The sequence below is a fragment of the Colossoma macropomum genome, unplaced genomic scaffold (genome assembly GCF_904425465.1).
Source record: "Colossoma macropomum unplaced genomic scaffold, Colossoma_macropomum, whole genome shotgun sequence".
NCBI classification, from domain to species: domain Eukaryota; kingdom Metazoa; phylum Chordata; class Actinopteri; order Characiformes; family Serrasalmidae; genus Colossoma; species Colossoma macropomum.
The window spans coordinates 21,235,440-21,262,844 of NW_023494806.1; the positions used below are offsets into that span (position 1 = coordinate 21,235,440).

Below are 27,405 nucleotides of genomic sequence, written 5' to 3' on the forward strand. Positions count from 1 at the left end.
GCTAAATAGAGCTAAAACTACGAAGGCATGCAGTGGCAGGCATTTTAAATGGGTTTGATTGTGAATAAACTGTATGCGATTTAGCGCTGATGGACACCTACTAACAGCTGATAAGGTCAGTCTGTTCGATAATCCAATTCAATTCAGTTTCCTCTCTGACCTGCATTGAGGTTTGCCTGCAGCGACAGTCAAGTCTGCCTCTCGAAGGCTGCGCTCTTCACTCTGAAATCTTCAGACGTTTAGGATTCTATAAGTTGCATGTGCACGTTCAACACACTAAACCCAACACATTATACCCAACACTCTACACCCAGCCATTATACCTAATATAGTACATACTTTGTCCAACACTCCATACCAACACAATATACGCAACACTCTGTACAACACACTGTACTTAAAATACCCCAAACTATGCCCAACATTCTCTAAAAACACGTTATACCCAACACACTGTACCTAACATTCTACACCCAATACGCAATACCAGTCCAATACATACTATGCCCAACTACAGCTAACACGCTATACCTAATACACTGCATACAATATCAACACACTGCACCTACCACACTGCTCCAAACACTTTATACCTAATGTGCTATACCCAAAACTCTACAACATAATATACCCAGTGCACTACATACTATGCCAAAAACTCTATAGCCAACACTCTATACCCAAAACTGTACACTACACCCAACACAATATACCAAACACTCTGCACCTAAGACACTACACTAAACTATGCGCAACACCATGCCAAGACTATACCCAACACGATATACCAAATACATCACATACACTACCAGCATACCATCTCCAACACATTATACCCAGCACACTATTACCCAGCACCTAATACACTACATACTATACATCATCTAAACCGCTTATCCTTCTGGGTCACGGAGGGGTGCTGGAGCCTATCCCAGCTGTCATTGGGCGGAAGGCAGGATACACCCTGGACAGGTCGCCAGTCCATCGCAGGGCAGACAGACATACATATACAATCACACACACATTCACACCTAGGGGCAATTCAGCATGTCCAGTTAGCCTGACTGCATGTTTTTGGACTGTGGGAGGAAACCGGAGTACCCGGAGGAAACCCACGCAGACACAGGGAGAACATGCAAACTCCACACAGAAATGACCCAGTCTCCCGGCCGGGAATCGAACCCAGGCCCTTCTTGCTGTGAGGCGACAGCGCTACCCACTGCGCCACCGTGCCGCCATACCCAGTGCACTATACCCCAAATTCTACAACCAACACACTGTATCTTATACACTGCATACTATTCACTCTACCAAACATTAAACACACCATATCCAAAACGCTACATAATATACCCAACACTCTACACCCAGCTTGCTATATCCTTAACACTGTATACTATACTCAACATATTATAGACAACACATTATATTCAATGCACTTTTACCAACACTCCAACCAATACGCTACATACTTTATCTGATACACTACAGTCTCAAATGTGGCCACTTTCAAAGCACTGATAGCTTAAATATGATTTTTGTTATTGTACTGTACTCATAGTATAAATATAGCTCAATTAACAGTCCATTTGTGGGTGATGTTGCAGCCACGGTGAAGCTGTTTATTTATTCGTTTTTGCTGATATCTGAGAGACAGTGTGGGCATGAGAGTGAAGACAAATGTGCTACTCCACTAGAGAGCCGGAGTGTTTTTTCACAGCCTGGCAAGAGTGAGCGTGACAGTGGAGAGAGAATGATGCTACTCTGAGGGTTTGTCCACTCTCTAAGAGCCGCAGAAGAAGAGGGATTGCCTGTGATTAAAAAATGGCCCTGGACTTTTTGGCCCAGACCGACCCAAAACAGTTGCCTGGATACCAAAAATCTTGTACCCAAATATGGTCAAATAGCTGGTCATTTGTCTATATTGCTAAACCCTCAACTCAGCCTTTAGCTGTGATTATGAACCTGGCTAAAGTTTTACTATTATAAAAGGATTAGTTTTATATGGTCAGGTGGTGTAATGTAATTTTACCCCAGAATGACAATAATGTTTATAACCGATTCCCATGGGATAAGAAAACTTGGTATAAGTGACAGAGGTGGGGGTGACTAGTGGATTTGCTCACTGCCATTATACCAGAAAAGCTCCATGCACATAAAACATGTCCAAACATTTAATTCGGTTGTAATTTAGTTCACACTAAATGTCTGCCTAGCTTTCTAAAGTGAATGCAGTGTGTCATTAGGATTGTCACTGACTTGGGAATTTACAGCCAACAATCAGTATCACTGCATAGACTCAAAAGTTTGGGAATAAGAATGAGAACTTTATTGTTTTCTTAATGCCAAGGTAGTGAAGTTGTTCACTTCCCACATGAGGTTTAATACTGCTTAGGCTAGCTCTACTAAACATGGACATTTAAAGCATTTGAGGCTGGTAACGTACACTCACGTGACATATTCTTCACTGTTTATGCTTCAGTTTTACAGCAAAAACAAACTGAATATTATGCATTGGAGGAAGCCTGTTAGCTGTCTGTCAAGATGTTCAGTCTGGACCTAGTTCAACAAAACTTGATATTTCATATACAGTTTTACTTCATATACATGAAACTTCTAACTACAAACATACACGTATTCATTAGATCCTGCTGGTGTGGGTTTCCTCTCTTTTAGTGATGCATGCAAAAATAGCTTTTTTGAAATGCATCTTCTATGCCTGCAAGTGCTTTCCTGTTCTGAATGGGAGCAATATATGTTGCAATGAAGTTGACTTAAGCAATTGTTAAGACATTTAAAACATATTTTAAATGTATACTATTGGACAGATACATATTTTGAGACATGTTTAGTACATATTTATATTGCTATATGAGTTATATTGCAACTAAAATGTACTAAAGCATATTTTAAAAGTCACCACTTTAAAATGTGCTTGTAAATAATACACTTAAGTTCATGACGACGAAATGAACTTTTGTTTAAATAGCTTCCATATGTTAATAAACAGATTTACTCAAGTAGTATATTGCCTTACAGCATAATAAAGTATGGCTTAAAATGTGTTACTTTAAAAATATACTTTTTGAAAAATACAGAAGACTTTAAGTATTCTCTATGAACTTCAAGTATATTAAGTACTATAAGGTACTAAGTACCACTGAGGTACTTAGGTATGCTTCTGTTTTTGCAAGAGTGGGACAGTGGAGTGGCCAAGTTCACAACCACGTAGAGCCCTGGGACATGAACCTACAACCTCTGGTTGTTGGCTTACTGCTCATATCACTAGGCTACCAACCACCCCCAAGTTAACCATAGTAACTGTTTTTTCGTAGCTAGACAACTACCCAAATGTGACTTTAATTATGTGGTCAGTTTCCATATTGATGAACCTTCTACTCAGCCTTTCGTTCTAACTAGTTAGCTGGTAGTTAGTGGACTTGGTATCTCTCTGTCTCCGACTCTGTGTAATGTAACATTAGCCATCAGTCTTTTACACTTCGCTGCTGTAGTAGTTTATACAAATTAATACTGATTTTTTTTTGTTTTGCATTTTACTGCTCGTGGCTCCAGTAATTAAATTTTTTTGTCATGTACTTTTGTCGTGAGTGTCTCTCCTCCTTCTGCTGCTCGTCAGAGTTTCTCTCGTCCTGCTGCTCCTCTCTCACTCCATAACAGCCTCCCTCACAGTGCACATCACTTCTTAAAGCCCGGTGGCCATGGCAACGGGGCGGACACACATGCACAGTTGGGCTTGGGGCCAGAGATGGGGAGATATTATATGAGACCACATGCCGTTTGTTCTCTAATGCACCATTACACACACAGGTCTCTAACGCTGAGTCATTTTGGACCAGAGTGGTGGATGAAACAGAGCAAAAGAGAAGTCATAGTGTAAATATGAGAATACTTTCTCTCTCTCTCTCTCTCTCTCTCACTCAGTGTGAGTGCTTACAATTTTATTTTCGCTGAAGTGATACAAAGATGCTGTACTGGCTGAAGTAGACCATTTGAAGAAGCATCCTATCATACAGTGCTGTGCAAGTCAGAAACCACTAATTTGTTTATTATCCAGTCTAAACTGAGTTTTATTTACTTTCATAGTGAGTTATTGCATATTCATAAAGGAAACTGGATGAGTTGCACTTCTACTGAATAACTGTACATGTGAGTCCTTTGCCATATTGTTGTTTCTAATTGACTTCATTGCATGCGAATTTGTGTGTTTAGATCCAGAAAAGACACTCCAGCAGCAGTATGGATGAGCGTCCGTCTCCGTCTCCCTCTGCAAGGGACTATGTGGAGTCACTGCACCAGAACTCCAGAGCCACGCTCCTTTTTGGCAAGAACAACGTGCTTGTACAGCCGGTAATGCAGAAACATTTGTCATTTAAACACAGTTACACCAGCACACGCATCACTCAGACACAGCTAAACCAGCTCAGCCAGCACTCAGACATAGTAACAGCGGAACATTAATTTCACAGGCACAGCTACACAAACACTGTCACTCAGACACAGTTACACCTACACTGTGTCACTCAGACACTGTTACGTCAACACATCCATCAATCAGACAGGGTTACACCAACATATCCATCAATCAGACTGTTACAACAAAAGATCAATCAAAACGACACAGTATTAAAAACATATTTGTCACTCAGACACAGTAGCACATATTACACATCCATTAATCAGACACAATTACACCACCACTGTCAGCCACTGATACACCAACACATCCATCAATCAGACACAGGTACACCAACACTGTCATGAACAGTTACACCAACAAATCCATCTTACAGTTATAACAAAACATCCATCAGTCAGACACATTTACACCAAAATATCCAACACTCAGACACGGTTACACCAGCACATCGATCAGTCAGACTCATTTACATCAGAATGTCCATCACTCAGACACAATTACACCAGCACAGTGTCACTCACACACAGTTACAACATAACATTCATCACTCAGACAAAGTTACACCAGTACTTTGTCATTCAGACACAGTTGCAACAAAACATCCATCACTCAGACACAGTAAGACCAACATGTTCATGACTCAGACACAGTTACACCAATACATCCACACAGTAAGACAACACAACCATCATTCAGACACAGTTACATCAGAACATCCATCTCACAGACACAGTTACACCAACACTGTTTCACCTAGACACTGTTATGTCAACACATCCATCAGTCAGTCAAGGTTACAACATATCAACCAATCAGACACAGATATACCAACACATTCATCAAGCAAACACGGTCCCATCAACACATCCATCAATCAGACTGTTACAACAAAACATCAATCAAAAAGACACAGTATTAAAAACATATTGGTCACTCAGATACAATTACAGTAACGCATCCGACAATCAGACACAGGTACAGCAACACTGTCAGGCACAGTTACACCAACACATCCATCAATCAGACACAGGTGCACCTGCACTATCAGACAAAGTTACACCAACACATTCATCAATCAGACACAGGTACACCAACACTATAAGACACAGTTACACCAACACATCCATCCATCAGACACAGGTGCACCAACACATCCATCCATCAGACACAGGTGCACCAACACATCTATCCATCAGACACAGTTACACCAACACATCCATCCATCAGACACAGGTGCACCAACACATCCATCCATCAGACACAGTTACACCAACACATCCATCCATCAGACACAGGTACACCAACACTGTCAGACACAGCAACACATCCATCAGTCAGATGGACATTTTTTACATCAAAATGTTCAGCACTCAGATACAGTTATACCAGCACAGTGTGACTCAGACACAGTTACAACAAAACATCCATCAATCAAACACAGTAAGGCCGACACACTTATCACTCAGACACAGTGACTCCAATACATCCATCATTCAGACACAGTAATACTAATACATTCACATTCACTTTTTTGACAACATCAACACCTTTATACAAATTAGCATCAGCATATATGATATAAAAATATAAAACACGTTGCTTAAAGCGCAGAATATCTCCATCAAACTCCAAACCACGCTCACATACATGAATCTGTACACTATTCACATAAAATCAGTCACACTGAATTAGTTCAACCACAAAACATCTGTCAGCCAAGCTCCATTCCTCTCTCCTGCACAGAACCATTAATAATGAAAGAGTGAACACGATGGTAAATGAGCATCTTTCAGTGCATCTCCATGCAGTACAAATGATGAATAATGAATGGCAGAACAGCTGCATCATTTATCCAGTGTTAACCTTAGAAAGGATGCAAAAGAAATGATTATACAACGTGTTGTGTGCTCTACATTTATTGGTTGCATAATTTTTCAACTCATTTGTTATTTGTACTGAATGCTCGTTTCAAGAAAGAAATGAGTCCTCAGTGTGTCTCAGAATTCAGGTTGCTGTCTTTTTCTCAGAGGGACGACATGGAGGCCATCCCAGGGTACCTCTCTCTGCACCAGACGGCCGATGCCATGACCCTGAAGTGGACGCCCAATCAGCTGATGAATGGCTCCATGGGAGACCTAGACTACGAGAAGAGGTGAGGTAGAATGGAAAGAAATACACTTTAACCATATCTTACCCAACATTTTGTCAGGGATGCATTCAAATTCAATCTTTGACTGTTTTTATTGTTGACCAAGTGAGAACACAATTCACATTGTTATGGAAATGACTAGTATTGATCTATTCTAGTTTTATTAGATCTTAGTGCAGCTTTTGATACTGTTGACCACAAGATTTTATGTCTTGAATGCTGGGTCGGCCTCTGGGTCGGCCTCTCGGGCACAATTTTAGAATGGTTTAAATCATATTTAGGTAATAGACTATTCATTGTTTAAGTTGGAAATCATTCAGCAAAAAGATTTGACATTTCTTGTGGAGTCCCTCAAGGTTCAGTCTTGGGGCCTTTGCTTTTCTCTTTGTAGATGCTACCTCTAGATGATGTCATTTGGAAGCATAATATAAATATTCATAGCTATGCTGATGACACCCAGTTATACATTTCTATTCCTTCTGAAGATCAAGACTATATAGACAGACTGATAAGCTGTGTGTCAGATATTTCTCAGTGAATGTCGCAGAATTTTCTATTAATCGTTGGTACAGAAACTCAGAGAAAAATGACTCTGAGCTCAGTTTTATCTATCTATTATTTATGTAAACAGTCCCTAAAGTAGCTTTTTATCATTTGAGAAATGTTCCGAGCGACGCAGAGAAACTTGTTTGTGCATTTGTTACAAGCAGAGTTGATCACTGTAATGATCTTCTTACTGGACTTCCTAAGAAAACAATACATCCCTTACAACTCGTACAAAATACAGCAGCATCCTAACAAAACCAAAACACCACTTACATTACAGAGTGTCTGTCTGTTTATGTTCCAGCTTGTAATCTAAGATCTGCAGATAGTGGCCTTAAATTGGGAAGTATATTCTGTGTTTGATTGTGAAAAACAAAATAAAAATCTATAAACTTTAGCTTGTTTAGATGAATCACTTTACATATCAAAATAAGTGCAACAGCATGATTAAGTCATTAAATTCATGATTTATGTTGGGCTGGGAACATTTATAGATGATTCATTTACAAATAATTATCAATAACGGCCTTAAAATCGCTATGTAGAAGTTTTCATTTTGTATGAATGGACCTTCTTTGCTCTGGTCTGCAGTCCGAAACTCCAGGCCTTGTTCGTTTACGTAAACAAGCAAGTTGCCCTGTTTGCCACTGGAGGGAAAATGTCAATGCTTAATTATAGTTGTTTAGTAGTGAGATCTTATGGATTTAATGCACTGAAACCTTCACATCAAGTCCAAGATGCCTTTTTATTTAACACTGGGAATGAAGCAGAGGGAGAAGAAATGAGTAGTAACAGCAACAAAGTTTTGATTTTCTTTTAGCTATTGCGACTAACAGACAAATGCAGTGTGTAACAGCCCATTCTGCTAAAGAAGTTCTCTTTTGTTCTTTTTTTCTCTGTCAAACTGCGAAGTATTTACATCTTATTCATGAAAGATTGCATGCTTGCATCTCTCTTTTTGATCTACACACGCAAAGCAGCTGGTGGACACTATGAGATTTAATCAGTCAGTTAGATAAGCCAACAGGTTGAGGTCAGGATGGAGCCAAACTGGGATTCTTCAGCAAAGGATTGTTCAAGTGCTCATATGCTGAGAAATTGATATGAATCAGATGAGAAAATGATCTAGTCCTGGCTAATGTTATTGATACCATGATCTGGTCTCTGATCTGATGTTCTTGTAATGTAATCTCATCTGGCGTTATTGATAGTGTCATCTGTTTTGCTGCAGTGTCTATTGGGACTATGCTATGACCATTCGCCTGGAAGAGATTGTGTATTTGCACTGTCATCAGCAGGGTAAGTTGCAGCAAATTATCATATTATACCAACTCAGGAGATGACCAGTTCAGTCAAACTGAGCCCTTGTTATTGCTTGGTGTCTTCTGGTCAAGGTCAGGTTAAAGGGGCATTCTGGCCTAAACGTAATATCTTATTTGTCATATTATATTTCATTCTGTAGTGCAGCTTTGCATCCATCGGCCTTAGCATATTGTCTAAATTAATGACTTTGTATCTGTTTACGGTGTACTCTCACTACAGTACCCAGCATGCATTCTGCAAATACATCTTACAACCATCCTTTTTTCCATGGTGATAAAGAAATCCAGCGATATATAGGCTAATAAATAAAGATGTGATGTTCTACTTCCTAGTTGTATCATTAGCTATCTGATATTAGCCAGGTAACGCCCTCAAAGCAGTTGGCCCAATCCCATTTCATCCTTCACCCCTTCCACTTAGCCCTTCGTTTTGCACGTTCATGTCTTGGGGTAGGGTGTCCCAATGTTTGTTGGGATAGAGGGGTAGGGTGAAGTGTTAGGGCTACATGGCCCTCCAAATGGAGGTTTTTCAGAGACTCCAAACTGAGTGTTATGAGAAAAAAAAAACTGGAAGATGGCTGCGCGAGCGACCAAAGAAACACAAATGTGAGAACTTTCTCTGTTAAAAATTACGATAACCATCCTATTATCTTTGTATGTATTATGATCCTTTTCTTAATAACGAGTTAAAAAGCGCCAACAGTATGCTAATGTCTCTGTAGCTAGCTAGCTAAATTTCCTGTTCCACCTTAAATAGTCCAGCAGTTCTGACGGCAGAAGTGCCAGAATGTAACTGCTGCATGATTTAAGGTGGAACGGAATAATTCGAACGAGAAGCTGGTGAATAATTGTCTTCAGCTTCATATCACTGAAGAATTAGTAATAAATAGTTGCTCCCCCCTTTGAAGGCCTACGATGCCCCCTAAAAGTAACTAAAGCCCAGCAGTGAGGAGCTGAACTTTACCCTCCTCGGCTTTTGCTGCAGACTGGCAGGGTCGCCTACAGAGCAGCACTAGTAGCTGTTAATGAAGTAATGCTCTTTTTATTTGAGGGTCCCATTTCTTTGGGAAGATTTCCACCACTACCCTTTGTAACTCAGTTCCAAGGGGCAAGGTGACACTCGAAAACAAGGGGTTGGGGTAAAAACAAGAAATGGGATTGGACCGTAGACCTCTAGAGACGACTACAGAACCGCTATATAGGGCGAGTAGGCATATCTACAGCAGACGTAGCAGTGGTTCCATTTTTCTTTTTGGCCGGAGTGCCCCTGTAATAGTAACACCAAGTACAGTTAGTGTGAAGTCTGTAGAAAAAATAAAACCCAAATAAACCTCTTTAGCTTTAAAGCATTTCTAAAGGATTCACATATAACCCGGAGGAGCAGGAGATTTATGAATTAAGCTGTGTCGGCTTAATGAAACCCCTCGAGTCGCTCTCAGATTCACAGCTTTAAAACCTCAATTATCACTTTTCTTATTCCACGCGGCCAAACAGAGCAGGCAGCTACTGCACTCAGAGAGCTATCACAGTGCATTTAGAGCGTATGAAGCCACTTTTCTCGGATTAGGAAATGAAAAATATTTGGACAGAATTAGATTTGTTAACAGCGCTGTAAAGAAGAAGAGGGTTTGGGTTTGATTTGCCTAATGTTAGTCAGTTTTAGCATCTGCTTATTTTTTACTGTTTTGGGCTTTTGTTTAGGTGTATAATGGAAGTGAACTGTCTGTTTTATGCATTTAGTAAAGAATTAAACACAAGAACCTCTGAATACATCTGACATTTAGCTCAAATTAGACCAAAATAGTGATTTTTTTGGAAACAAGCTGCAAAAGAAAGTAGTCATGGCACATTTTGAGAGTCATAGTTGAAACATATACTGAAAACTGATTTAAATATGCTGATTATATTGAAAATACTGAATATTTTCTGTACTTTATAAAGTATTCTTTATTCTTATTGAATTATTTTTTAAATGTAATTTGTGCAGTAAAAACTGCCGTATGTGGCGATATGAAAATATGTTCATGGTTGTGACATCACAACCATGACCAACTGAAGATGTTACATTTTTGTTTCCCCCTGAAATCCACTTAATAACATTTGTGTAGGCCATTTATGGCGATATGAAAATCTGTTCATGGTTGTGACATCATAACCATGGCAAACTTGCTATATTTAACTTCTGTTCTACCCCGGAAGCCCACTGGAACCCAGCCATGAGATAATAACTTGAGATATTAAACTTTCGTTTCTCCTTGAAACCCACTTTATGATATTTGTGCCGCAAAAACTGATGTAGGCCATTTGTGTTGAAATGTAAATGTGTTCATGGTTATGACATCACAACCATGACAGAATTAAGATGTTTCATTGCTCTCTGAAGCCCATTGTATGTGTTTTATATGTTCATGTGTTTAATGAGGCAGTGAGCTGAAGTCTTCAGTGTTTTGGCCCGCGAGGACTGGATCCGGACACATGTGCTTTAAGTTAATAGTCAATGCTAGTTGAACCTGCTGATGGAGATCTTTAGGCTGAGGATAGTAACAAAGAATCAAGTTGAAACCAACCGCATTTCAGCCAAGTGGGCTTGAGAGATTAAATACTCGTCTGATCTCCTGAAATGAAACAGATGTTGAATGATGCATATTGTGTTCATGTTTGCAGTGGACAGTGGCGGGACGGTGGTGCTGGTCAGTCAGGACGGTATCCAGAGGCCTCCACTGCGTTTCCCACGAGGCGGGCACCTCCTGCAGTTCCTCTCATGTTTAGAGAACGGCCTGCTGCCTCACGGCCAGCTGGACCCTCCGCTGTGGTCTCAAAGAGGGAAGGTCAGTCTATCGCAGTGCTAGCAGTTAGTTTCTAGCTAATTTTGTTGCTTTTATGTTTTGATTCACAAAAGTTAGAAAATTAGCTGCTTTTTTATAAACCTTGACTCACACAGCCACTTGCTACTGTGTTTTAGCTTAGCATTGCAATGTGATATCATTGGGCTGGGAGATTTTATGGACAAGTCATTTTAGAAAAGTATCAGATTAGTTATATTTTTTCAACCATGCATCACTTCTGCCAATACATACATACATACATACATCATTTAAACCGCTTATCCTTCTGGGTCGCGGTGGGGTGCTGGAGCCTATCCCAGCTGTCATTGGGCGGAAGGCAGGATACACCCTGGACAGGTCGCCAGTCCATCGCAGGGCAGACAGACAGACATACATATACAATCACACACACATTCACACCTAGGGGCAATTCAGCATGTCCAATTAGCCTGACTACATGTTTTTGGACTATGGGAGGAAACCGGAGTACCCGGAGGAAACCCACGCAGACTCTGCCAATACAGTGACCTACAAATATCCTGTAATAATTGAAGGTACTGTTTACAGTAAGTATAGTAATGTGGAAGATATGGGTGTAACGATACACACATTTCACAATATAATACATATTTTCATTTCTGCATCTCGACAACTGAATAGAGGTGCAAATCAGCAGCTGTTAACGTTCCTACAGAGCAAGTCACTCACCCCTTTCAGCATTGGCACTTAGCGACTGCTTGAGAACTCGCGTTTTCTCTAAGAGGCTGAAGTCAGCTCCCTACTCACCAGCTTCTTATTCAAATGTTTCATTGCACCTCAAATGGACCATCAGTAACATTTGAGTGGTGGTGTGTGGGTAAACGTGGCCAAATCGCTTGCATTCTATTACGTCTTTTGCTCTTTACAGAAAGCTGAGATTTGCCTTTGAGCTACCAGAATGGGACTGAAGCTGTGTCCATTACATTTTGTACATAATTAAAATCACTTCTCTGCTCTCACATTTGCATTTAAAGATTAGCAAATTGCACTCCGCTAATGAATTCTGTTGCGTATGAAAATGCCTTTAGGGGTCAGAGTAGTTAGGCCATTAAACATCTTTGGGTCGTTAGAACTCTAAATTATGTTCCAGAACACATTTCGGCTCACGTTACCGGACTTCAGTTCTGGGCTGCTTTTGCTGAACTGATGTGATGAGTTGTTTTTTTCTAACAGGGAAAAGTGTTTCCTAAGCTGAAGAAGAGAGGGCCTCAGGGATCCATGGACTCCGTCTCAGACAAGGAGGAGGACGAGGCCACCGATTACGTCTTCCGCATTGTCTTCCCCAACAGCCAGTCTGAGTTCGGTAAGCTTGGAGATGAATGAATAAGTGTATTTGAGTATGGATGAGTGAGAGGAGTGCACCGATATTTCACTTTCGGTTGTCATCAGAAAGAGAAAAAGGGCAAAATTTTAGTCAAGGAAATCAAACAGGTCTACAATGAAGTGTCAAAAACACTAAACATATAATTTCAATGATGATACAAATGAGAAACAGCGATTAAAACGCTGTTTGTTTCCTCTATTCTCCTGCGCTGATCAGCGTAGACATGTTCAAACAGTTTGCGCTGCAGCAGATCAACAGTGAAACTCAAATATGGTCCACTGTTCTGTACAGTATTTAACTTACATGCTGTTCAGCGTGAACCGATTTATGAACTGATTTATCTTCAGTGGAAATCAGATAAATAACACAGAGTAACTCAATTTCTTTTGGTAATAATCTCTTGCTTTGCAAGTTGTTACTGTAAACGTGTGTAGGCTGGATCCTGCTGTTTCTGGTTGTTTCTTCTCTTTAGCGCCCCCTGCAGGAGAAACTTCAGACTGCTAGATGGGAGTTCTTTACTGTTATAGTAGAGGTGCTGGAATTCAGCGTGGAAAACTATGGACTTATGTATTTGTATAAATGTACAACTTTTAACATTTAATATTAGTTATCTAGCTGTTGTTTAATGAAATTAGTCCTCTAGTCTCTCAGTTCTCCTTCCATACATGGCGATTATCACCTTTGAAGCATTGTCAGTGTTATTATATTAATGCAAAAGCATAAATAAAACAGCAAATTATGTGTAAAAGAACTTTTTTTGGTCTCCATTTCGGTGCATCACTGTACAGTAGTTAATAAACGTGTATCACTTGTTTAAAGTGATAGCAAGAAAAATGTTTCTCCATGAACCAGATTTTAGACCAGCCAGGTCATGTTTGGTGTCTGAGGTTTGCGTCTTTAGTTTTAACACTAGAGCTACGAGACTGATGTAGCTAAAAAGTAATGGAACCTTGTAGCAGTCAAGTTAGCATGGTGCTAACTACATACTTAAATCTGCTTCAGACTCTGTGTTGTTCAATGATCTCTAATAGACTTGATTATGTGGTTTCTGACACCATATAACACTAATATCTATAAACATGAACTAAAGTATGAAAATAAAAAAATCAGGCTTCAGAATACTGATACTGTTTTAGCTGTGCCTTTGGATTTTCTGTCATTCTAGCTATAATTAAGCGATTCTAGTTATTTTTCTTATTTATATGTATTTATATGTATTTCAGATATAAACCACATCAGTCCTCCTTTTCATTTTTATGGCAGTTCCACCCCTCATTATTGATGTATTAATTCCAGTGGCTGTGACCCAGTCCTCGAACCCACTGGGGGGCACTACCCTGCTGTCCCGCTCGTCCTCCCTGTTCCCAGCCATCGGGAGGCAGCAGAGCCCCAGGCTGCAGACTGTAGTGGTGCCCAAACGCTGCTGCAGCTTCCCAAATGAGCCCTCGTCGCCCACTGGGTCGCCAGCAGGGTCGCCCTCCTCGCCCAACTGTAACGTTTCCCCTCCCTGATGCTCTTTTCTTTGCTAAAGCTCACTTCTGCTGGGACGAGGGGCTTCTTTTCCTTTCTTCAATTTCAGTGACCCTCAGTTGAGCCTGGTTACTGGCGGCCTACTCAACAAACTTCTGCGAGGCTAAAACCATGTCTAGGTCTCAAATGCTAACTCAGTACTATACTGATGAAGAGTTTTCCTTGAATTCTCTTTCAGCTCGCAGTCATCAGATTCATCTGCCTGGGGAAGGGGTCCAAACACCCAACCCACGTTTGCATGCAATTACACATTTCCCCCAGAGAGGTCTCCAAATCCCCAAGTCTTACATGGTGCAGCTTTAAATGATCATGAACAGCTGTTTGACCAATCAGGGCCAAGCTTCTGACCAACCAGGGACAGCCTTCTGGTGGGTGGTGGATCCCCCGGTTGTTTTCAAGACATCTGTAGTGTCAATCACATGAAAAATAAGTTTTTTAGCAAAGAAAACATGGATATCAAAAAACAATTAATAGCATTATTGCTTTAATAAGCACAAATGCTTTTTACTGTTGTAAATGCCATACTGTCTACATATTTAGATAGTGTACATTTTTATAACTGTCTGTGAGGGAGCTTTTAGAGGTGGACGTCTGGTTCCTGTCACCACCACTGTGAACAATTCTGACTCTTTATGTTTCTCTAGAACAGAGCATTCGCGCCAAACCACTCTGAATGACTCTGTTTATATCTTAACTGTTTATGCTGATTTTAAAAAAAGAAAAATGGTGGAATTCCAATTTAACCAATAGTATGATAGTGCCTAGTGCTAATATTAGAAACATAGGCTTATAAAAGCAATATGTACAATGATCATGTCTTAAATTATCTGGTAAACACACACAGCAGGCCTTGAACACAAAACATTCAAAATATATTATAAAATAAAGTTAACAGATTAAAGGCTTTTGAAGACAATATCACTTAATGATTAAGTTTGCCCACCAGACTTTGCTCACATTGTGGGAACCTCTGGTCCAATTAAACCTGACCCACAGTATGGTAAAGATACGCTGTGTCATTAGCCAACCAACTGTTATTAAGCGCATTGCTTTTGTGCAGAAGTTTGTTGGCCCTTTGTTGAAATCATTGAAACCACTGAAGATCACCTGAATCAGAACAATCATTGTCACCAATCGTATCTTGATTTTTTCAGATCGGGCTGAATAATTCGGGTTTGATTAAGTCTGATCGTCCGTCTTTCTGCTTTGGTGCTGTGGTGCTCTGCACTGAAGCCTATAATCCATCGACCATGTTTCGTTGTGTCTGTTTCAGCCGCTCCAGAGTTGTTGGAGCAGGGGGCGAACATGTGGCAGCCCAGAAAGTCCTCCTGCTCGTCCTGCTCTCAGGGCAGCTTCTCCGACGGAGCGCCCCCTAATGGCTGCAACCACGAGAGGTCAGCTCACTTTGTTACTCTCCCGATAGACAATGCACCTGACTAGCTCAAACACATTAGTAAGGACACCTATTCCAATATTTAACTCTGGTTCTAACTCTAAAAAATGGATATTACTTGGATGTTTTGGACAGTAATGATATTCTGTTAAAAAACTGACATACTTATGTCGATATCAACGTACACCGGTCAGGCATAACATTATGACCACCTCCTTGTTTCTATGCTCATTGTCCATTTTATCAGCTCCACTTACTATATAGGTGCACTTTGTAGTTCTACAATTACAGACTGTAGTCCATCTGTTTCTCTGCATACTTTGTTAGCCCTCTTTTACCCTGTTCTTCAGTGGTCAGGACCCCCATGGACCCTCACAGAGCAGGTACTATTTGGGTGGTGGATCATTCTCAGCATCGCAGTAACACTGATCTGGTGGTGGTGTGTTAGTGTGTGTTGTGCTGGTACGAGTGGATCAGAAACAGCAGTGCTGCTGGAGTCTTTAAACACTGTGTCCACTCACTGTCCACTCTATTAGACACTCCTACCTTGTCAGTCCACTTTGTAGATGTAAAATTGGAGACGACAGCTCATCTGCTGCTGCACAGTTTGTGTTGGTCATCCTCTAGTCCTTCATCAGTGGTCACAGGACACTGTTGGCTGGATATTTTTGGTTGGTGGACTATTCTCAGTCCAGCAGCGACATTGAGGTGTTTAAAAACTCCAGCAGCACTGCTACAGTCTGCAATTGTAGAACTGCAAAGTGCACCTACATAGTAAGTGGAGCTGATAAAATGGACAATAAGCGTAGAAACAAGGAGGTGGTCATAATGTTATGCCTGACCGGTGTATGCAAGAGGAAAAACAAAAGTTTGAGAATTGTTTTTTTACATTAACTTTGGCCAGTTGTACCTCCTTCGCCTCGGATGATGATGATTATGGTCTCAACTACAAAATATTCTGGAATAAAGTTGGACGCTAAATAAGCGAACCTGCTGTTGTCTTTTACAGAGCCCCTCTGAAGCTCCTCTGTGACAACATGAAGAATCAGATCATCTCCAGAGCATTCTATGGATGTGCGTGAGGCTCCTACTGAACAGACTCTGTAAACTAAACTGTTTGGCTGAATTACAATCAGTTAAGCTCTAAAGCTGTTTCTGTTGGTAAAGCTTTAATAGCATCCATCGTGGTATTAATAAGACTATGAGGTTTAAACGATGGTATTAATATTTGCCTATGTCTGTGTATGTGTTGTTTAGGGCTGGCGTACTGCCGTCACCTGTCCACCGTGCGTATCCACCTGTCCGCTCTGGTCAACCACACCATCGTGGAGCCTGATGTGCCGAGTGATGCGTACGGAGGTCTAACCGCAGAAGTGTGGAACAGATTCCTGCAGGACTGCCGCGTATGTACACCAGAGTTATTAACCATCACAAAAGCAAGAACTAGCAGCGGAAAACTGTATTTGTTAACTGTAAAAAAGGAAAAACTACTACAGTTGTGTGCAAAAGTTTGGGCGCCCCGGTGTAAAGATTTTCTAACGATTTTCTAAGTGAAAGTAAGTTAACACGTCCTTTAAAGAGAACACACTTTAATGCACAATTTTTAACACACAATTACTATTTATTTGGAAAAAAAATTATATTTAGTTTTTTTTTTTGCACCATGTTAAACTCAGCGAGGAAATAGAAATTATGTGGAAAAATTAGCAGACAATGTCCTGTTTAAGTTTATTGTTGTAAGTCCCTTATAGAGGAGATGTTAAAGCTACACTATGTAAGATTTGGGGATTTGGAGACCTCTGTGGTGGGAATGTGTAATTGCATGATATTGCATTTTATTATAGCTATGTAAGTGGACAAATAAGATAAGTCGATAACAAAAATGTCGAAAGAATAGCATTTTCTTATTCAAGTCACGTTTAGTATGTAACGACTTTTAGAAACAAATTTCCAAGCATTTAATCAGAAGCTTTTAGGTCAAAATGTCATTAAATGACCAAAGTCCTACATTATTGTTGTATTTCATTATTGTTGTATTTCGAGTTTTTAAGGTTTTATGTACCAAAAACAGTCATAATTCATTTTACTGCACCATTTTCCAACCTCTTTACGAATTAACAGGCTGTTTTTGTTACTGTACCTTTAAGTCTGATATATGTAAATGAGCTCTGTTCTGATTGGCCGTCCTGTATCATGTCTCATTCAAAAAGCACTCAGTTCAAACTCTCCTTATAACTTCAGTGTTAATGGGCAGGACTAAACTTCTGTAAACTGAATAGATGGATATATGGAAATGGTTTTTGTGACATCACAAAAGCAGTGAATTAAAAATGTGATGTTTTTATAGTTTCGTTTCCATATATGGACTGAATGGACTGGGGAGTGATTATTTTACAACAGTGTATATACAACAGTGTATATACAACAGTGTATAGACAGTGTATAGACTCTTTTATTTTATAAGGTAGATGATAATTTGACCCGCCCACTCTCACCACCCCTCGATGCTAGCCAATGGAATTAGCATGTAGCATTCTCCTCTAAGCGTGTTGATTAAGATTAAGATTAAGTGACCCTTATTAGTCCCACAACGGGGAAATTTCACCTCCACATTTAACCCATTCGTGCTGTGAAACACCACATACACACTAGTGAACACACACACTAGGGGGCAGAGAGCACAATTGCCCGGAGTGGTGGGCAGCCCTATCCACAGCGCCCGGGGAGCATTTGGGTTCGTTAGGTGCTTTGTCACTTTAGGCACGTTAGGCACTTTAGTCACATACTGTCGGCTCAGGGGATCGAATTGGCGACCTTCCGGTCACAAGGCTGGTTCCCTAACCTCCAGCCCAAGACTGCCCCCAAAAAGTCCAAAAAGAGTCCATTCATTTATATATTGAGTAGCGTACAAACTATCACGTAAAAAAGTCAAAGCTATACACTCAAAAATACTTTTTTTCAAACTTTCATGCATCCACACTTTCATAGTATCTGACGTCCGTCACTCAAACTGATCTGTTTATCAGCGTCGACATTGATCCACCACTCCGGACCCCTGGGATCTGCTCGTGCGCCTCTCATGCATATTCATTATCCTCTAAACACATCAGCACGATTAGTCACACTCACAATATGCGTAGATGACTAATGCGGAGCCGCCGGGCCTGAAAGTGCCGTCTCATCACAGCAGACATCGTTTATAAAGTGTTCCAAATAATGCCAAACAAAGCGAATCTTTCAAACCTCGCTCTGTCACTCATCCCTTTATTCTGCTCCACAAAAAGCTCTTTATTCGTTTGTTGTCAGGTTCCTTGAGGCTTTCTGAGTCACGCTGACTGTGGAGCGTATGAGTGATGAGCCGAGACCACCTGCAAGTTTGAGACCCCGCTAATGCTAATGCTAACGTTTTGCAGCTTCGCTAATGTAGTTCCTAATTCAGCAAACTAGGCAGGAGTCACGGTTCTTTTCAGGTGGAGCGTCTGAGTGATGAGCTGAGACCACCCGCAAGTGTCAGACCTTGCTGTTGTTAAGGCTAACGCTAATTTTTGCAGCTTTGCTAATACAGTTCCTAATTCATGCTTACGGTTGTGTTCAGCAAGTTTAAGACCTCACCAGTGCTAATGGTTTGCGACTTTGCTAATAATGCTAGTTCTCCAGACTAGGGGTGGGAGTTACAGTTCTGTTCAGCTGGAGTGTGTGAGTGATTAGCTGAGACCACTCGCAAGTTTAAGACCTTGCTAATGCTAATGCATAATGCTTTGCAGCTTTCCAGTTCCTAAAACTAGGGGTGGGAGTTACAGTTATATTCAACTGGAGTGTACGAGTGATGGACCACCTATGCAAAGTTTACAGCTTTGCTAATGCTAACACTGCCACCTAAAGCAAGCCACAAGTTTGATAGCTTGCTGATGCTAATGCTTCCTCAAGTTAGTTTATGTATTATTCTATGTGGTGATTTCTAGACTACTTGATGTGCACATTTCTAGACCATTTCTGGACAGCTCTGTGCGCTTAGAAGAGGAAGCTAACTGCTAGTTCCGTTCCATCAGCTAATAAATACCCTTTTGGCTAGCATCGATCATGTCATTTCTTTTGAGAAGTCTTTGTTTTATTCGATGACTATAATTACAATAATGCTTGCGTCTGTGGGAATCAGTATATAACATTAGCAGGAAGCTAACTGAGATGTTTCACTTCACACGATTTACAGCAGCTCTACATAAATGAGGATATTCGGAGCTGGTCAGACAGGCATGTAACATATTCTTTACTTTGTTTTGCAGTTTTTACTCAATTCTTCAACAAATATGTACTTAAAGCCTTCTCCTCAGTGTTATTGATAGAGCTTCTTAGCCTGTTAGCTGTCTGAACTGCCTGCAGAGAGCTTTAAACCAAACTACATTCATACACAGGTTTAATTTAGCATGTTTCTGTTGTACTTCATATCCGTTTGTGAGTGCAAACATATGTCACGTGCATTCCTGCATTCACTGCACACTCTTGTAAAACCTGATTTAAAGATTATATGTTACATCTCCAGTTTGTTTGGGAATATGCTTCTGTATTTTGTCTATAGACAAGCTTTCATTTTTCAGTGTAGAGAGGGCCACTGTTACAGCCAAGTGGCTTCCTTTTGCACTGTGATTTCATCACCAGTCTAGTTGTTATGTACTTTATTGGTCCTACAAGGGAAATTTGTCATTTTGCTGCCTCACTACGCCCAACCTGGGAGCAGCACAGCATCACCAGCAGAGCAGCGCCCCCTTGGGCAGTGGGAGTTAAGTGCCTTGCCCAAGGGCACAACCTGGTATACCGAGTCAGTCGTGGGAGTTGAACCTGCAACTTTCCGGTTGATGGCTCACCTCTCCTGCCATTACCTACTGGCGACCATATAGGTCTCTCTTTGATCTTACACTGTGCTCCACTGCAGGCTTATGATGAGAAGGAGCTGCTAAGGCTGGTGTACTTTGGAGGTGTAGAGCCTTCTCTGCGTAAGGAAGTCTGGCCCTTCCTCCTGGGCCACTACCAGTTTGGGATGTCTGAGAGCGAGAGAAAGGAGGTCAGTGTCTGGTTCTCAGGTTCTTTCCCTTAATTCAGCACACTTTACTAAAGCCACAGTCCAGCTGCAGTCAGTCATACCAACGTTCAGATGTTTGTGAAGACCTTAATTAGCTGGAGCTCTTCAGAAGGATCAGGATATTAGGATGGTCAGATGTCATAGTCCAGCTAACACAAACAAGCACTGGCCAGTTTAATAGAACACCATAGCTTGTACATCTTGCTGGTGTACAGTTAGAGACTATAACATATATAATAATATCTGGTCAACAGTAGTGCTGTGCTCAGAAACTGGCCAGTGATAAATGGGATAAAGGGGGGCCTGATAAACTGGAATAACTGGAATTGTCTGTACATATGAAGTAAAGAAAAAAGCAAACCAAGAGGCCCTAAACATTGTATGAAATGTGCTTTAATTTTGGCAAATTCTTCCACCACAAAAAGTAGTACGTTAAAGATAGAGCCTTAAACTGTCTCAATATCAGGTTCAGCTCAGCTTTTTCAGCATTCGCCAGATGAACCTGAATGTGGTTTTGTTCCAGTCAGTCTGTAAAGCATTTCACATTCATTTTGTTTGCTGAATTGCATTCTGTTCTGTTTATGGCTGGTTTGTTTAGTTTTTCCATCACAGCTGCCGACCGAAAAGCTCGCTTAGGAGCAACGGAGCATTCAGGGTCTTCTTCAGAATCTGACCAAATGGTCTTCAGGTCATATCTTGTAGAAGATATGTATCAATGACATATTGCAGTATATTCCATTCTCATATTGGCCTAGAATAAACTTCAAAGTAAGTGAACTTGGAAAAGTGGCCAGTGAGAGGAAGTACAGGTTTAAATAAAGCAGATACAGAGTTTATAGTGAAATAGTGTCCAGCTTTGAACTTGACCTATGAGGCTTTAACCATTTGATCACCAAGTCCACTTAAAATACTCAACTCAGAGGTGGCTTTGACCTCCTGCAGGTGGATGAGCAGGTGCGGGCATGCTACGAGCAGACAATGAGTGAGTGGTTAGGCTGCGAGGCCATCGTCCGGCAGAGAGAGAAAGAGCAGCATGCCGTCGCCCTGGCCAAGTGCTCGTCTGGGGCCAGCATAGACAGCAGCAGTCAGAGGATGCTCCACCGCGACTCAACCATCAGCAATGAGGTAACCAAATATGTCTAATTACTTTGCAGGTATCGATCAAGACGCAATGAACCATTATAACCGGTTTTCAAACATCCCCAAACTGTACTGAACACAATGCATCATGAATGGCACCTGGGTGAAGCTGTTATTATTTATTGGTCGTTTCTAGGCCTGTGCATGGTGATGGTTAACCAAGTTACCAGGTCCCCAGTGACCATTCCATCACTTAAACATAACTGAACTTTTAAACATGTGGGGTGATGTGATATCCTACATTAATATCACATTTATTATGTCTCAGATTGTTCTAGAAATGTGGCTGTACTGGCTAAGCTTGGTACTGCAGGCAGATATCATGCCTTCACCAAAAGCCGGCTTTGTTATGGTGTACGTTTTAGAACATACTCAAACCACAATGTCACGTTTCAGACAAAAAAAAAAAACAAAAAATCCCAGCATATTGTGCTGACACCTCGTGGCTAAACATTGGCTTACACTCTCTGCTGTAGATTTTCTCTTTTATTTCTGGTAATGCTGCATTATTCATATGGGGCTTGTCATTTTATCCCTTTGTCTTCAGTCTTCTCAGAGCTGTAGTTCAGACAGACAGAGAGATGCTCGCCTACAGAGTGACTCCAGTAGCAGCACACAGGTAAATCATGAACAGTACACCTGTGTAACACATGGGAACTGTAAAACACAATAACACAACTCAGTTAACACAGGTAGACTCACACTACACATTCCACACACAGGTGACGGACAGCGCTCATAACACCTACACTTCACATGGTTAGTGTGTAGTGTTACTAGTCTAAGGTAAATCTCACATATGCAAAAATTAACATTTTTAAAAAGTACATTTTGTAGGTTTAAGTAAGATTTAAAGTTAAATTTTGCATGTAATTAATGTGTGCCACAGTAATAGTGCTACTTCTAAACAGGCGTTCCCTACCCCTACACTGTCCCTGCTAGTTTTTCACTTCCCTGAGCCCCTTCCCCTGGAGTAGTCGGCTTCCCTTTGGCCTCTTCTTCCAGGTGTTCGAGTCTGTCGAGGATGTTGACCAGATCGAGACTGAGCCCAAAAGCGAGGAAGCCAAACGTGTCCATAAAGTCTCTAACGGGGCACCACACAATGGCAGTGCTTCGCCTGACTCAGGACACCCCTCTTCTAGAAACTTCTCAGTGGCCTCAGGGCACTCAGATTCGCTCAGCACGGAAGACAGCGGGGTGCAGGAGTTGAATGCCAAAGCTTCCGGCCAAACACAGCCAGCCCCAACCGCAAGCCAAACTGTAGCATTAGATACTGATAGTAATCGAAGCCAGGGTAGCCAAATGAAAGGAGCCAACGGGTCTGAGGTGGATGAGGCATTGCAGCAAGGTTCAGATAAGGAGAGTACAGAGAAAACTGATGGTTCCTTAAAGGACAAGGAGGGGAAGGTGTCAGGGTCTGCAGGAGTTGACACTGAAAAACTAGACAATGGTGAAGCGTCTCAAATGGAGGACACTAGATGTCTAGATGAACGGTCAAGAGCCAGTATAGCAGGAACAGAAGCAGAAAGAGCATCTAAATCACAGCTTGCAACAGAAGAGAGAGAGAAGTCCAGAGTTGTCAAGGCTTCAGATGCATTGGAGGAAAAGATGCTGACATCTTCAGCAGAGAAAGAAGAGGCATCAAAAGACTCAGAGACGGTCAAGATGCCTCTAGAACCAACTCCAGAGTCCCAAAAGGATGTCACATCAAAGAAAATGCTAGCATCAGAAGCAGAAATGGCTAGACTGCATCAAATGGGCGCAAGACCAAAAATGGAAGAAGCTCGGCGAGTAAGGAAAGAGGAGTCCAGTGTTAAAGAGGTGCCAAAGGAGGAGGCCAGCCGCAAGAAAGCAGTGATGCAGAGCCCCCCCGTGGTGGAGGAGACTGTGGTGCCAGTTGTGTTTGAAGCATTCAGTACACGTAAAATGAGCGAAACGCCATCGGATGAGTCTCCCTCAGCCATCGAGATGGAGGAGATCCCTTCGGCCAGGGTTTCTGTAGCCTGGGACAGACAGCCTCGCACCCAGGGCAAATCTGCCACTGTGCCTGTGTTGGACCTCAGAGCGGATGGAGGAGGCTCTCAAGGCAGCCCTGAAGGCACTGAGTCTGTCCTGTCAGATGAGCCTCAGATGGAGAGTCTCTACCCACAGTTTGATTCACTCGCTGTAACAGGAGACAAAAACGGAGCCACATCACCAGTGTCCTCCATAGGGACCACTTACTCGGTATGCATACAAAGCAGACTTTGTTTTATTGGTCAAATTAGGTGTCACTTGCTAGAAATTAGTCTTGGTAGGAGGACAAAGTAAAATTAACAAATTAAGGCCAGTTTTCTTGGCCTACATTAGACCTAAGACTGGAGTAAAAAGGATTTTCAGTGATGAATCATAATTGGCCTTGCAGTTTAGTCTAAGATCAGACGTGATTCAAGTATGGCTGTGTGGAATAGAGGAGTTGAGAAAATAATGATAAGAAATTCTAAAAATGTCTTTAAGTTTCAGTAAAAGTGTCTTTAAGTTTCAGTCAGGTGTGCCTTTGACACTGTACTGTATGTTTGGGTCGCTTTGCATTTGCAGCAGGAGCTGCTGGACATGTACACTCTCAACTTGCACCGTATTGAGAAGGACGTGCAGAGGTGTGACAGGAACTACTGGTACTTCACCCCAGCTAACCTGGAGAAGCTCCGCAACATCATGTGCAGGTGGGTGGTGAATGTCATCATTCAGTTGCGTCCTTTTTTTACTTATAGACTGCTATTACTGTACTTGTTCTTCTCACATGCCCACCTCTAAAAAACACTGATGCATTAGTGTTTATGGGATTTGCTAGACGCTCTTAAGCGACTGAAATGCTTTGTTGTCTCTTTGGAAGCTTTATCCTTCTGCTAGGGCAAGTCTAAAGATACCGTCAAGCTAAGGCTAGAAACAGGAGTCGACACGGATAAATAAGAAAACATACAGAGTAGTTTTATGTTGTTGTTTTGTGCACAGTTGGAGTTCATTTAGGTGCTTATTGAACAGATGGGTTTTCGCACAGTAATGTCAAAGTGGTTTTACACTACATTACACATCACGATAGTCATTTAAGTCAACAACTGCTCTCTGATTAAACTCCAGATTATAGTGTCATTCATGGCCTGCTAGTGACTTATTTAATCAAACTCGCTCAATTAAATCTGAGTCATTCTGATCCTCCAACAGTTGTAGTAGAACAGCATTTCACATGTTCTACACAAAATCACTTATGAAATGTCACAGTCCGAGCTGATTCTGATTCATGCACTCAACCTGCGGTCTTTGTCCGCAGTTACATCTGGCAGCATCTGGAGATCGGATATGTGCAGGGCATGTGTGACCTGCTGGCCCCTCTGCTGGTCATTCTGGACGACGGTGAGTGAATCCACTTTGGAGACTTTGTTGCTGCCATTTTGATCTGACCTGAATTTTTTAACCCTAGTCTTGTTTCAATGAGCTACATACTTAATGTAAAATCACAGTATGCTTGTTATTGTTGGCGATAACTGTGACTTCTAAGGGTTCAGGAAACTGATTGCTTTGGGTCATATTTATGTATCTTGAACTAATCAGTTGACAACATGGAAACAAACAAAGATACAAACAAAGGCTGCTCAAATGGATTTCTGGCTTCCCTGCAACATTTGATTAAACTTGCATTTCAAACTTTTCATTGTTCTTAAGAATGTCTTTGCATGCATTGCTGTATTTTGTGTTCAGCTTTGTTTTCCATAAAGGGGCATTCTGGCCTAAAACTTAGTTTAGTATGTTCTTGGTCATGTTGCGCAGTGTTCTGTAGTGTTTTATATGAGCCTCATCAGTTTGACAGAATTCACCACTTTTGTGTTTGATACCCAGCAAGGATTGAGTAAATACAACATTAAGCCCATTGGGAATCCCTGTGGTGTCAACCAGTGCTGACTGCTAGCCACTGAACTATAGGCTAATAAATACAACCAGGCTAACATTAGTGTAAATCTTATCTCAGTTGTTGAAAATAATTGTAAAGAAAATAGTAATTCTATATTCCAAGTTGTTGACAACCCAAATGTTAAGAAGAGCCATTTTGTCCTTGCAACAAAAAGCAAACCACTTTGGGAGCCACTACACTTTATGTCCATTTTATCATCTTGGCTGTAAATGTGTCTCAGTATGTGCTGATGTACTAGTACAAACTAAAAATATAAACAACAATGCAGACTTAATTTGTTCTGCTTTAAGGTTTAGCACAGCTATACCCGCTTTTCTTGCATCTCCGGCAGGAAACTTTTCCACAAAAGTAGAACAGTTTCTTGTAAAAGGTCACTTAACATTTGATTTTTTCGAGGCTGAAGTTGCTTCTCATTCTCCAGCTTCTTGTTCGAATTTTCCCATTCCACCTTAAATGGTGCCTGAGGGGCTGGAATGTAGCTGCTGTACCATTTAAGGTGGAACGGGAAAATTCAAACAAGAAGCTGGCGAACGGGAAACGGACTTCAGCTTCATGACTTTTTAGTGCTTGACAGTTTCTGATGTCCGTCTTAAATCTTTCTCGTAGCCGTTTCGTTAGCTACTAGCTAGATGAGATTGTTGTCTGCGTTGCTCTGTGACCATCCGTCTGCATGCCAGCTAACTCACCAACTTCAGGTTGTTGTCATTTGATTAATCCATTCTTTCCACTGTAAAGATGATTTTAAGAAGTTACTACAGTTATACAACTGCAATAAGATATTCAGCTTCCTAGCAATAATGTTAGCCGTCAACCTTAATACCCCAGCAACCGAAAAAAAAATCCAAAAACCCACCCACCAAAGCAGCTGCAATGTTTTAAAAGTTCCTCCTATCTTCAAGATGCATCATCAAAAGGAGATTTTTCTAGACCACAGCGGCGCTGCTATATGCAAGTAGACACGTTTTACAACAAATGTAGTTAATGGTTACATTTTTCATTTTGGCCAAAATGTCCCTTTAATTGTTATTTTTTCATAACAATCTATCACAGAGACCACCACTCTTTTTCCTTATTTTACTCCCATTTTCTCGTCTTTTAGAGGCTCTGGCGTTCAGTTGTTTCACTGAGCTGATGAAGAGGATGAACCAGAACTTTCCACACGGAGGAGCGATGGACACTCACTTCGCCAACATGAGATCCCTCATCCAGGTGTTCATAAAACAGCTTCCAGTGTTCAGTTTCTGCCATGAAGTGTCTTGATTTAAAATTTTACATTCATATTTTGGTTTCTCCTCTTTGTTTCTGTCTCCCTCTCTTTCTGTAGATCCTGGACTCAGAACTCTTTGAGCTGATGCATCAGAATGGCGACTACACTCACTTCTACTTCTGCTATCGCTGGTTTCTCCTAGACTTCAAAAGAGGTCAAGGCAAATGCAGTGAATGCTGGTTAAAAATTGTTGTTCAACAGCGTCAACACAAATATCTGATAATTTAGAGGAGCCTTGAGAACCAAAAGCTAATGAGTGTCTCTAAATCAAAGAGATGTCAAGGGTTTGATGGAAGTGGCCTCTCTAGTTAAGAGGCCCTTAAACATGAGTCATCATTTTGCTCAGGGACAACGAGCTGAGATATGATTGGAGCCCCTGCATTAAGTGAGACTGATTTTAGTGGTGAAA

General features: G+C 41.2%; 1 protein-coding gene across 1 annotated transcript in view; it reads left to right on the forward strand.

Annotated features, from left to right (window-relative positions):
• Positions 1-27,405, forward strand: part of sgsm1a (small G protein signaling modulator 1a) — a 74,166-nt gene that overhangs the window by 43,187 nt on the left and 3,574 nt on the right. Inside the window, exons 8-24 of the mRNA XM_036599234.1 lie at positions 4,231-4,368; positions 6,466-6,590; positions 8,365-8,432; positions 11,120-11,283; positions 12,493-12,622; positions 13,940-14,134; positions 15,447-15,567; positions 16,576-16,640; positions 16,824-16,969; positions 20,497-20,625; positions 21,586-21,768; positions 22,331-22,402; positions 22,789-24,009; positions 24,361-24,485; positions 25,091-25,173; positions 26,829-26,938; positions 27,054-27,150. Coding sequence (XP_036455127.1) covers positions 4,231-4,368; positions 6,466-6,590; positions 8,365-8,432; positions 11,120-11,283; positions 12,493-12,622; positions 13,940-14,134; positions 15,447-15,567; positions 16,576-16,640; positions 16,824-16,969; positions 20,497-20,625; positions 21,586-21,768; positions 22,331-22,402; positions 22,789-24,009; positions 24,361-24,485; positions 25,091-25,173; positions 26,829-26,938; positions 27,054-27,150 — 3,172 coding nt within the window. The remainder of the gene's footprint in view (positions 1-4,230; positions 4,369-6,465; positions 6,591-8,364; positions 8,433-11,119; positions 11,284-12,492; positions 12,623-13,939; positions 14,135-15,446; positions 15,568-16,575; positions 16,641-16,823; positions 16,970-20,496; positions 20,626-21,585; positions 21,769-22,330; positions 22,403-22,788; positions 24,010-24,360; positions 24,486-25,090; positions 25,174-26,828; positions 26,939-27,053; positions 27,151-27,405) is intronic.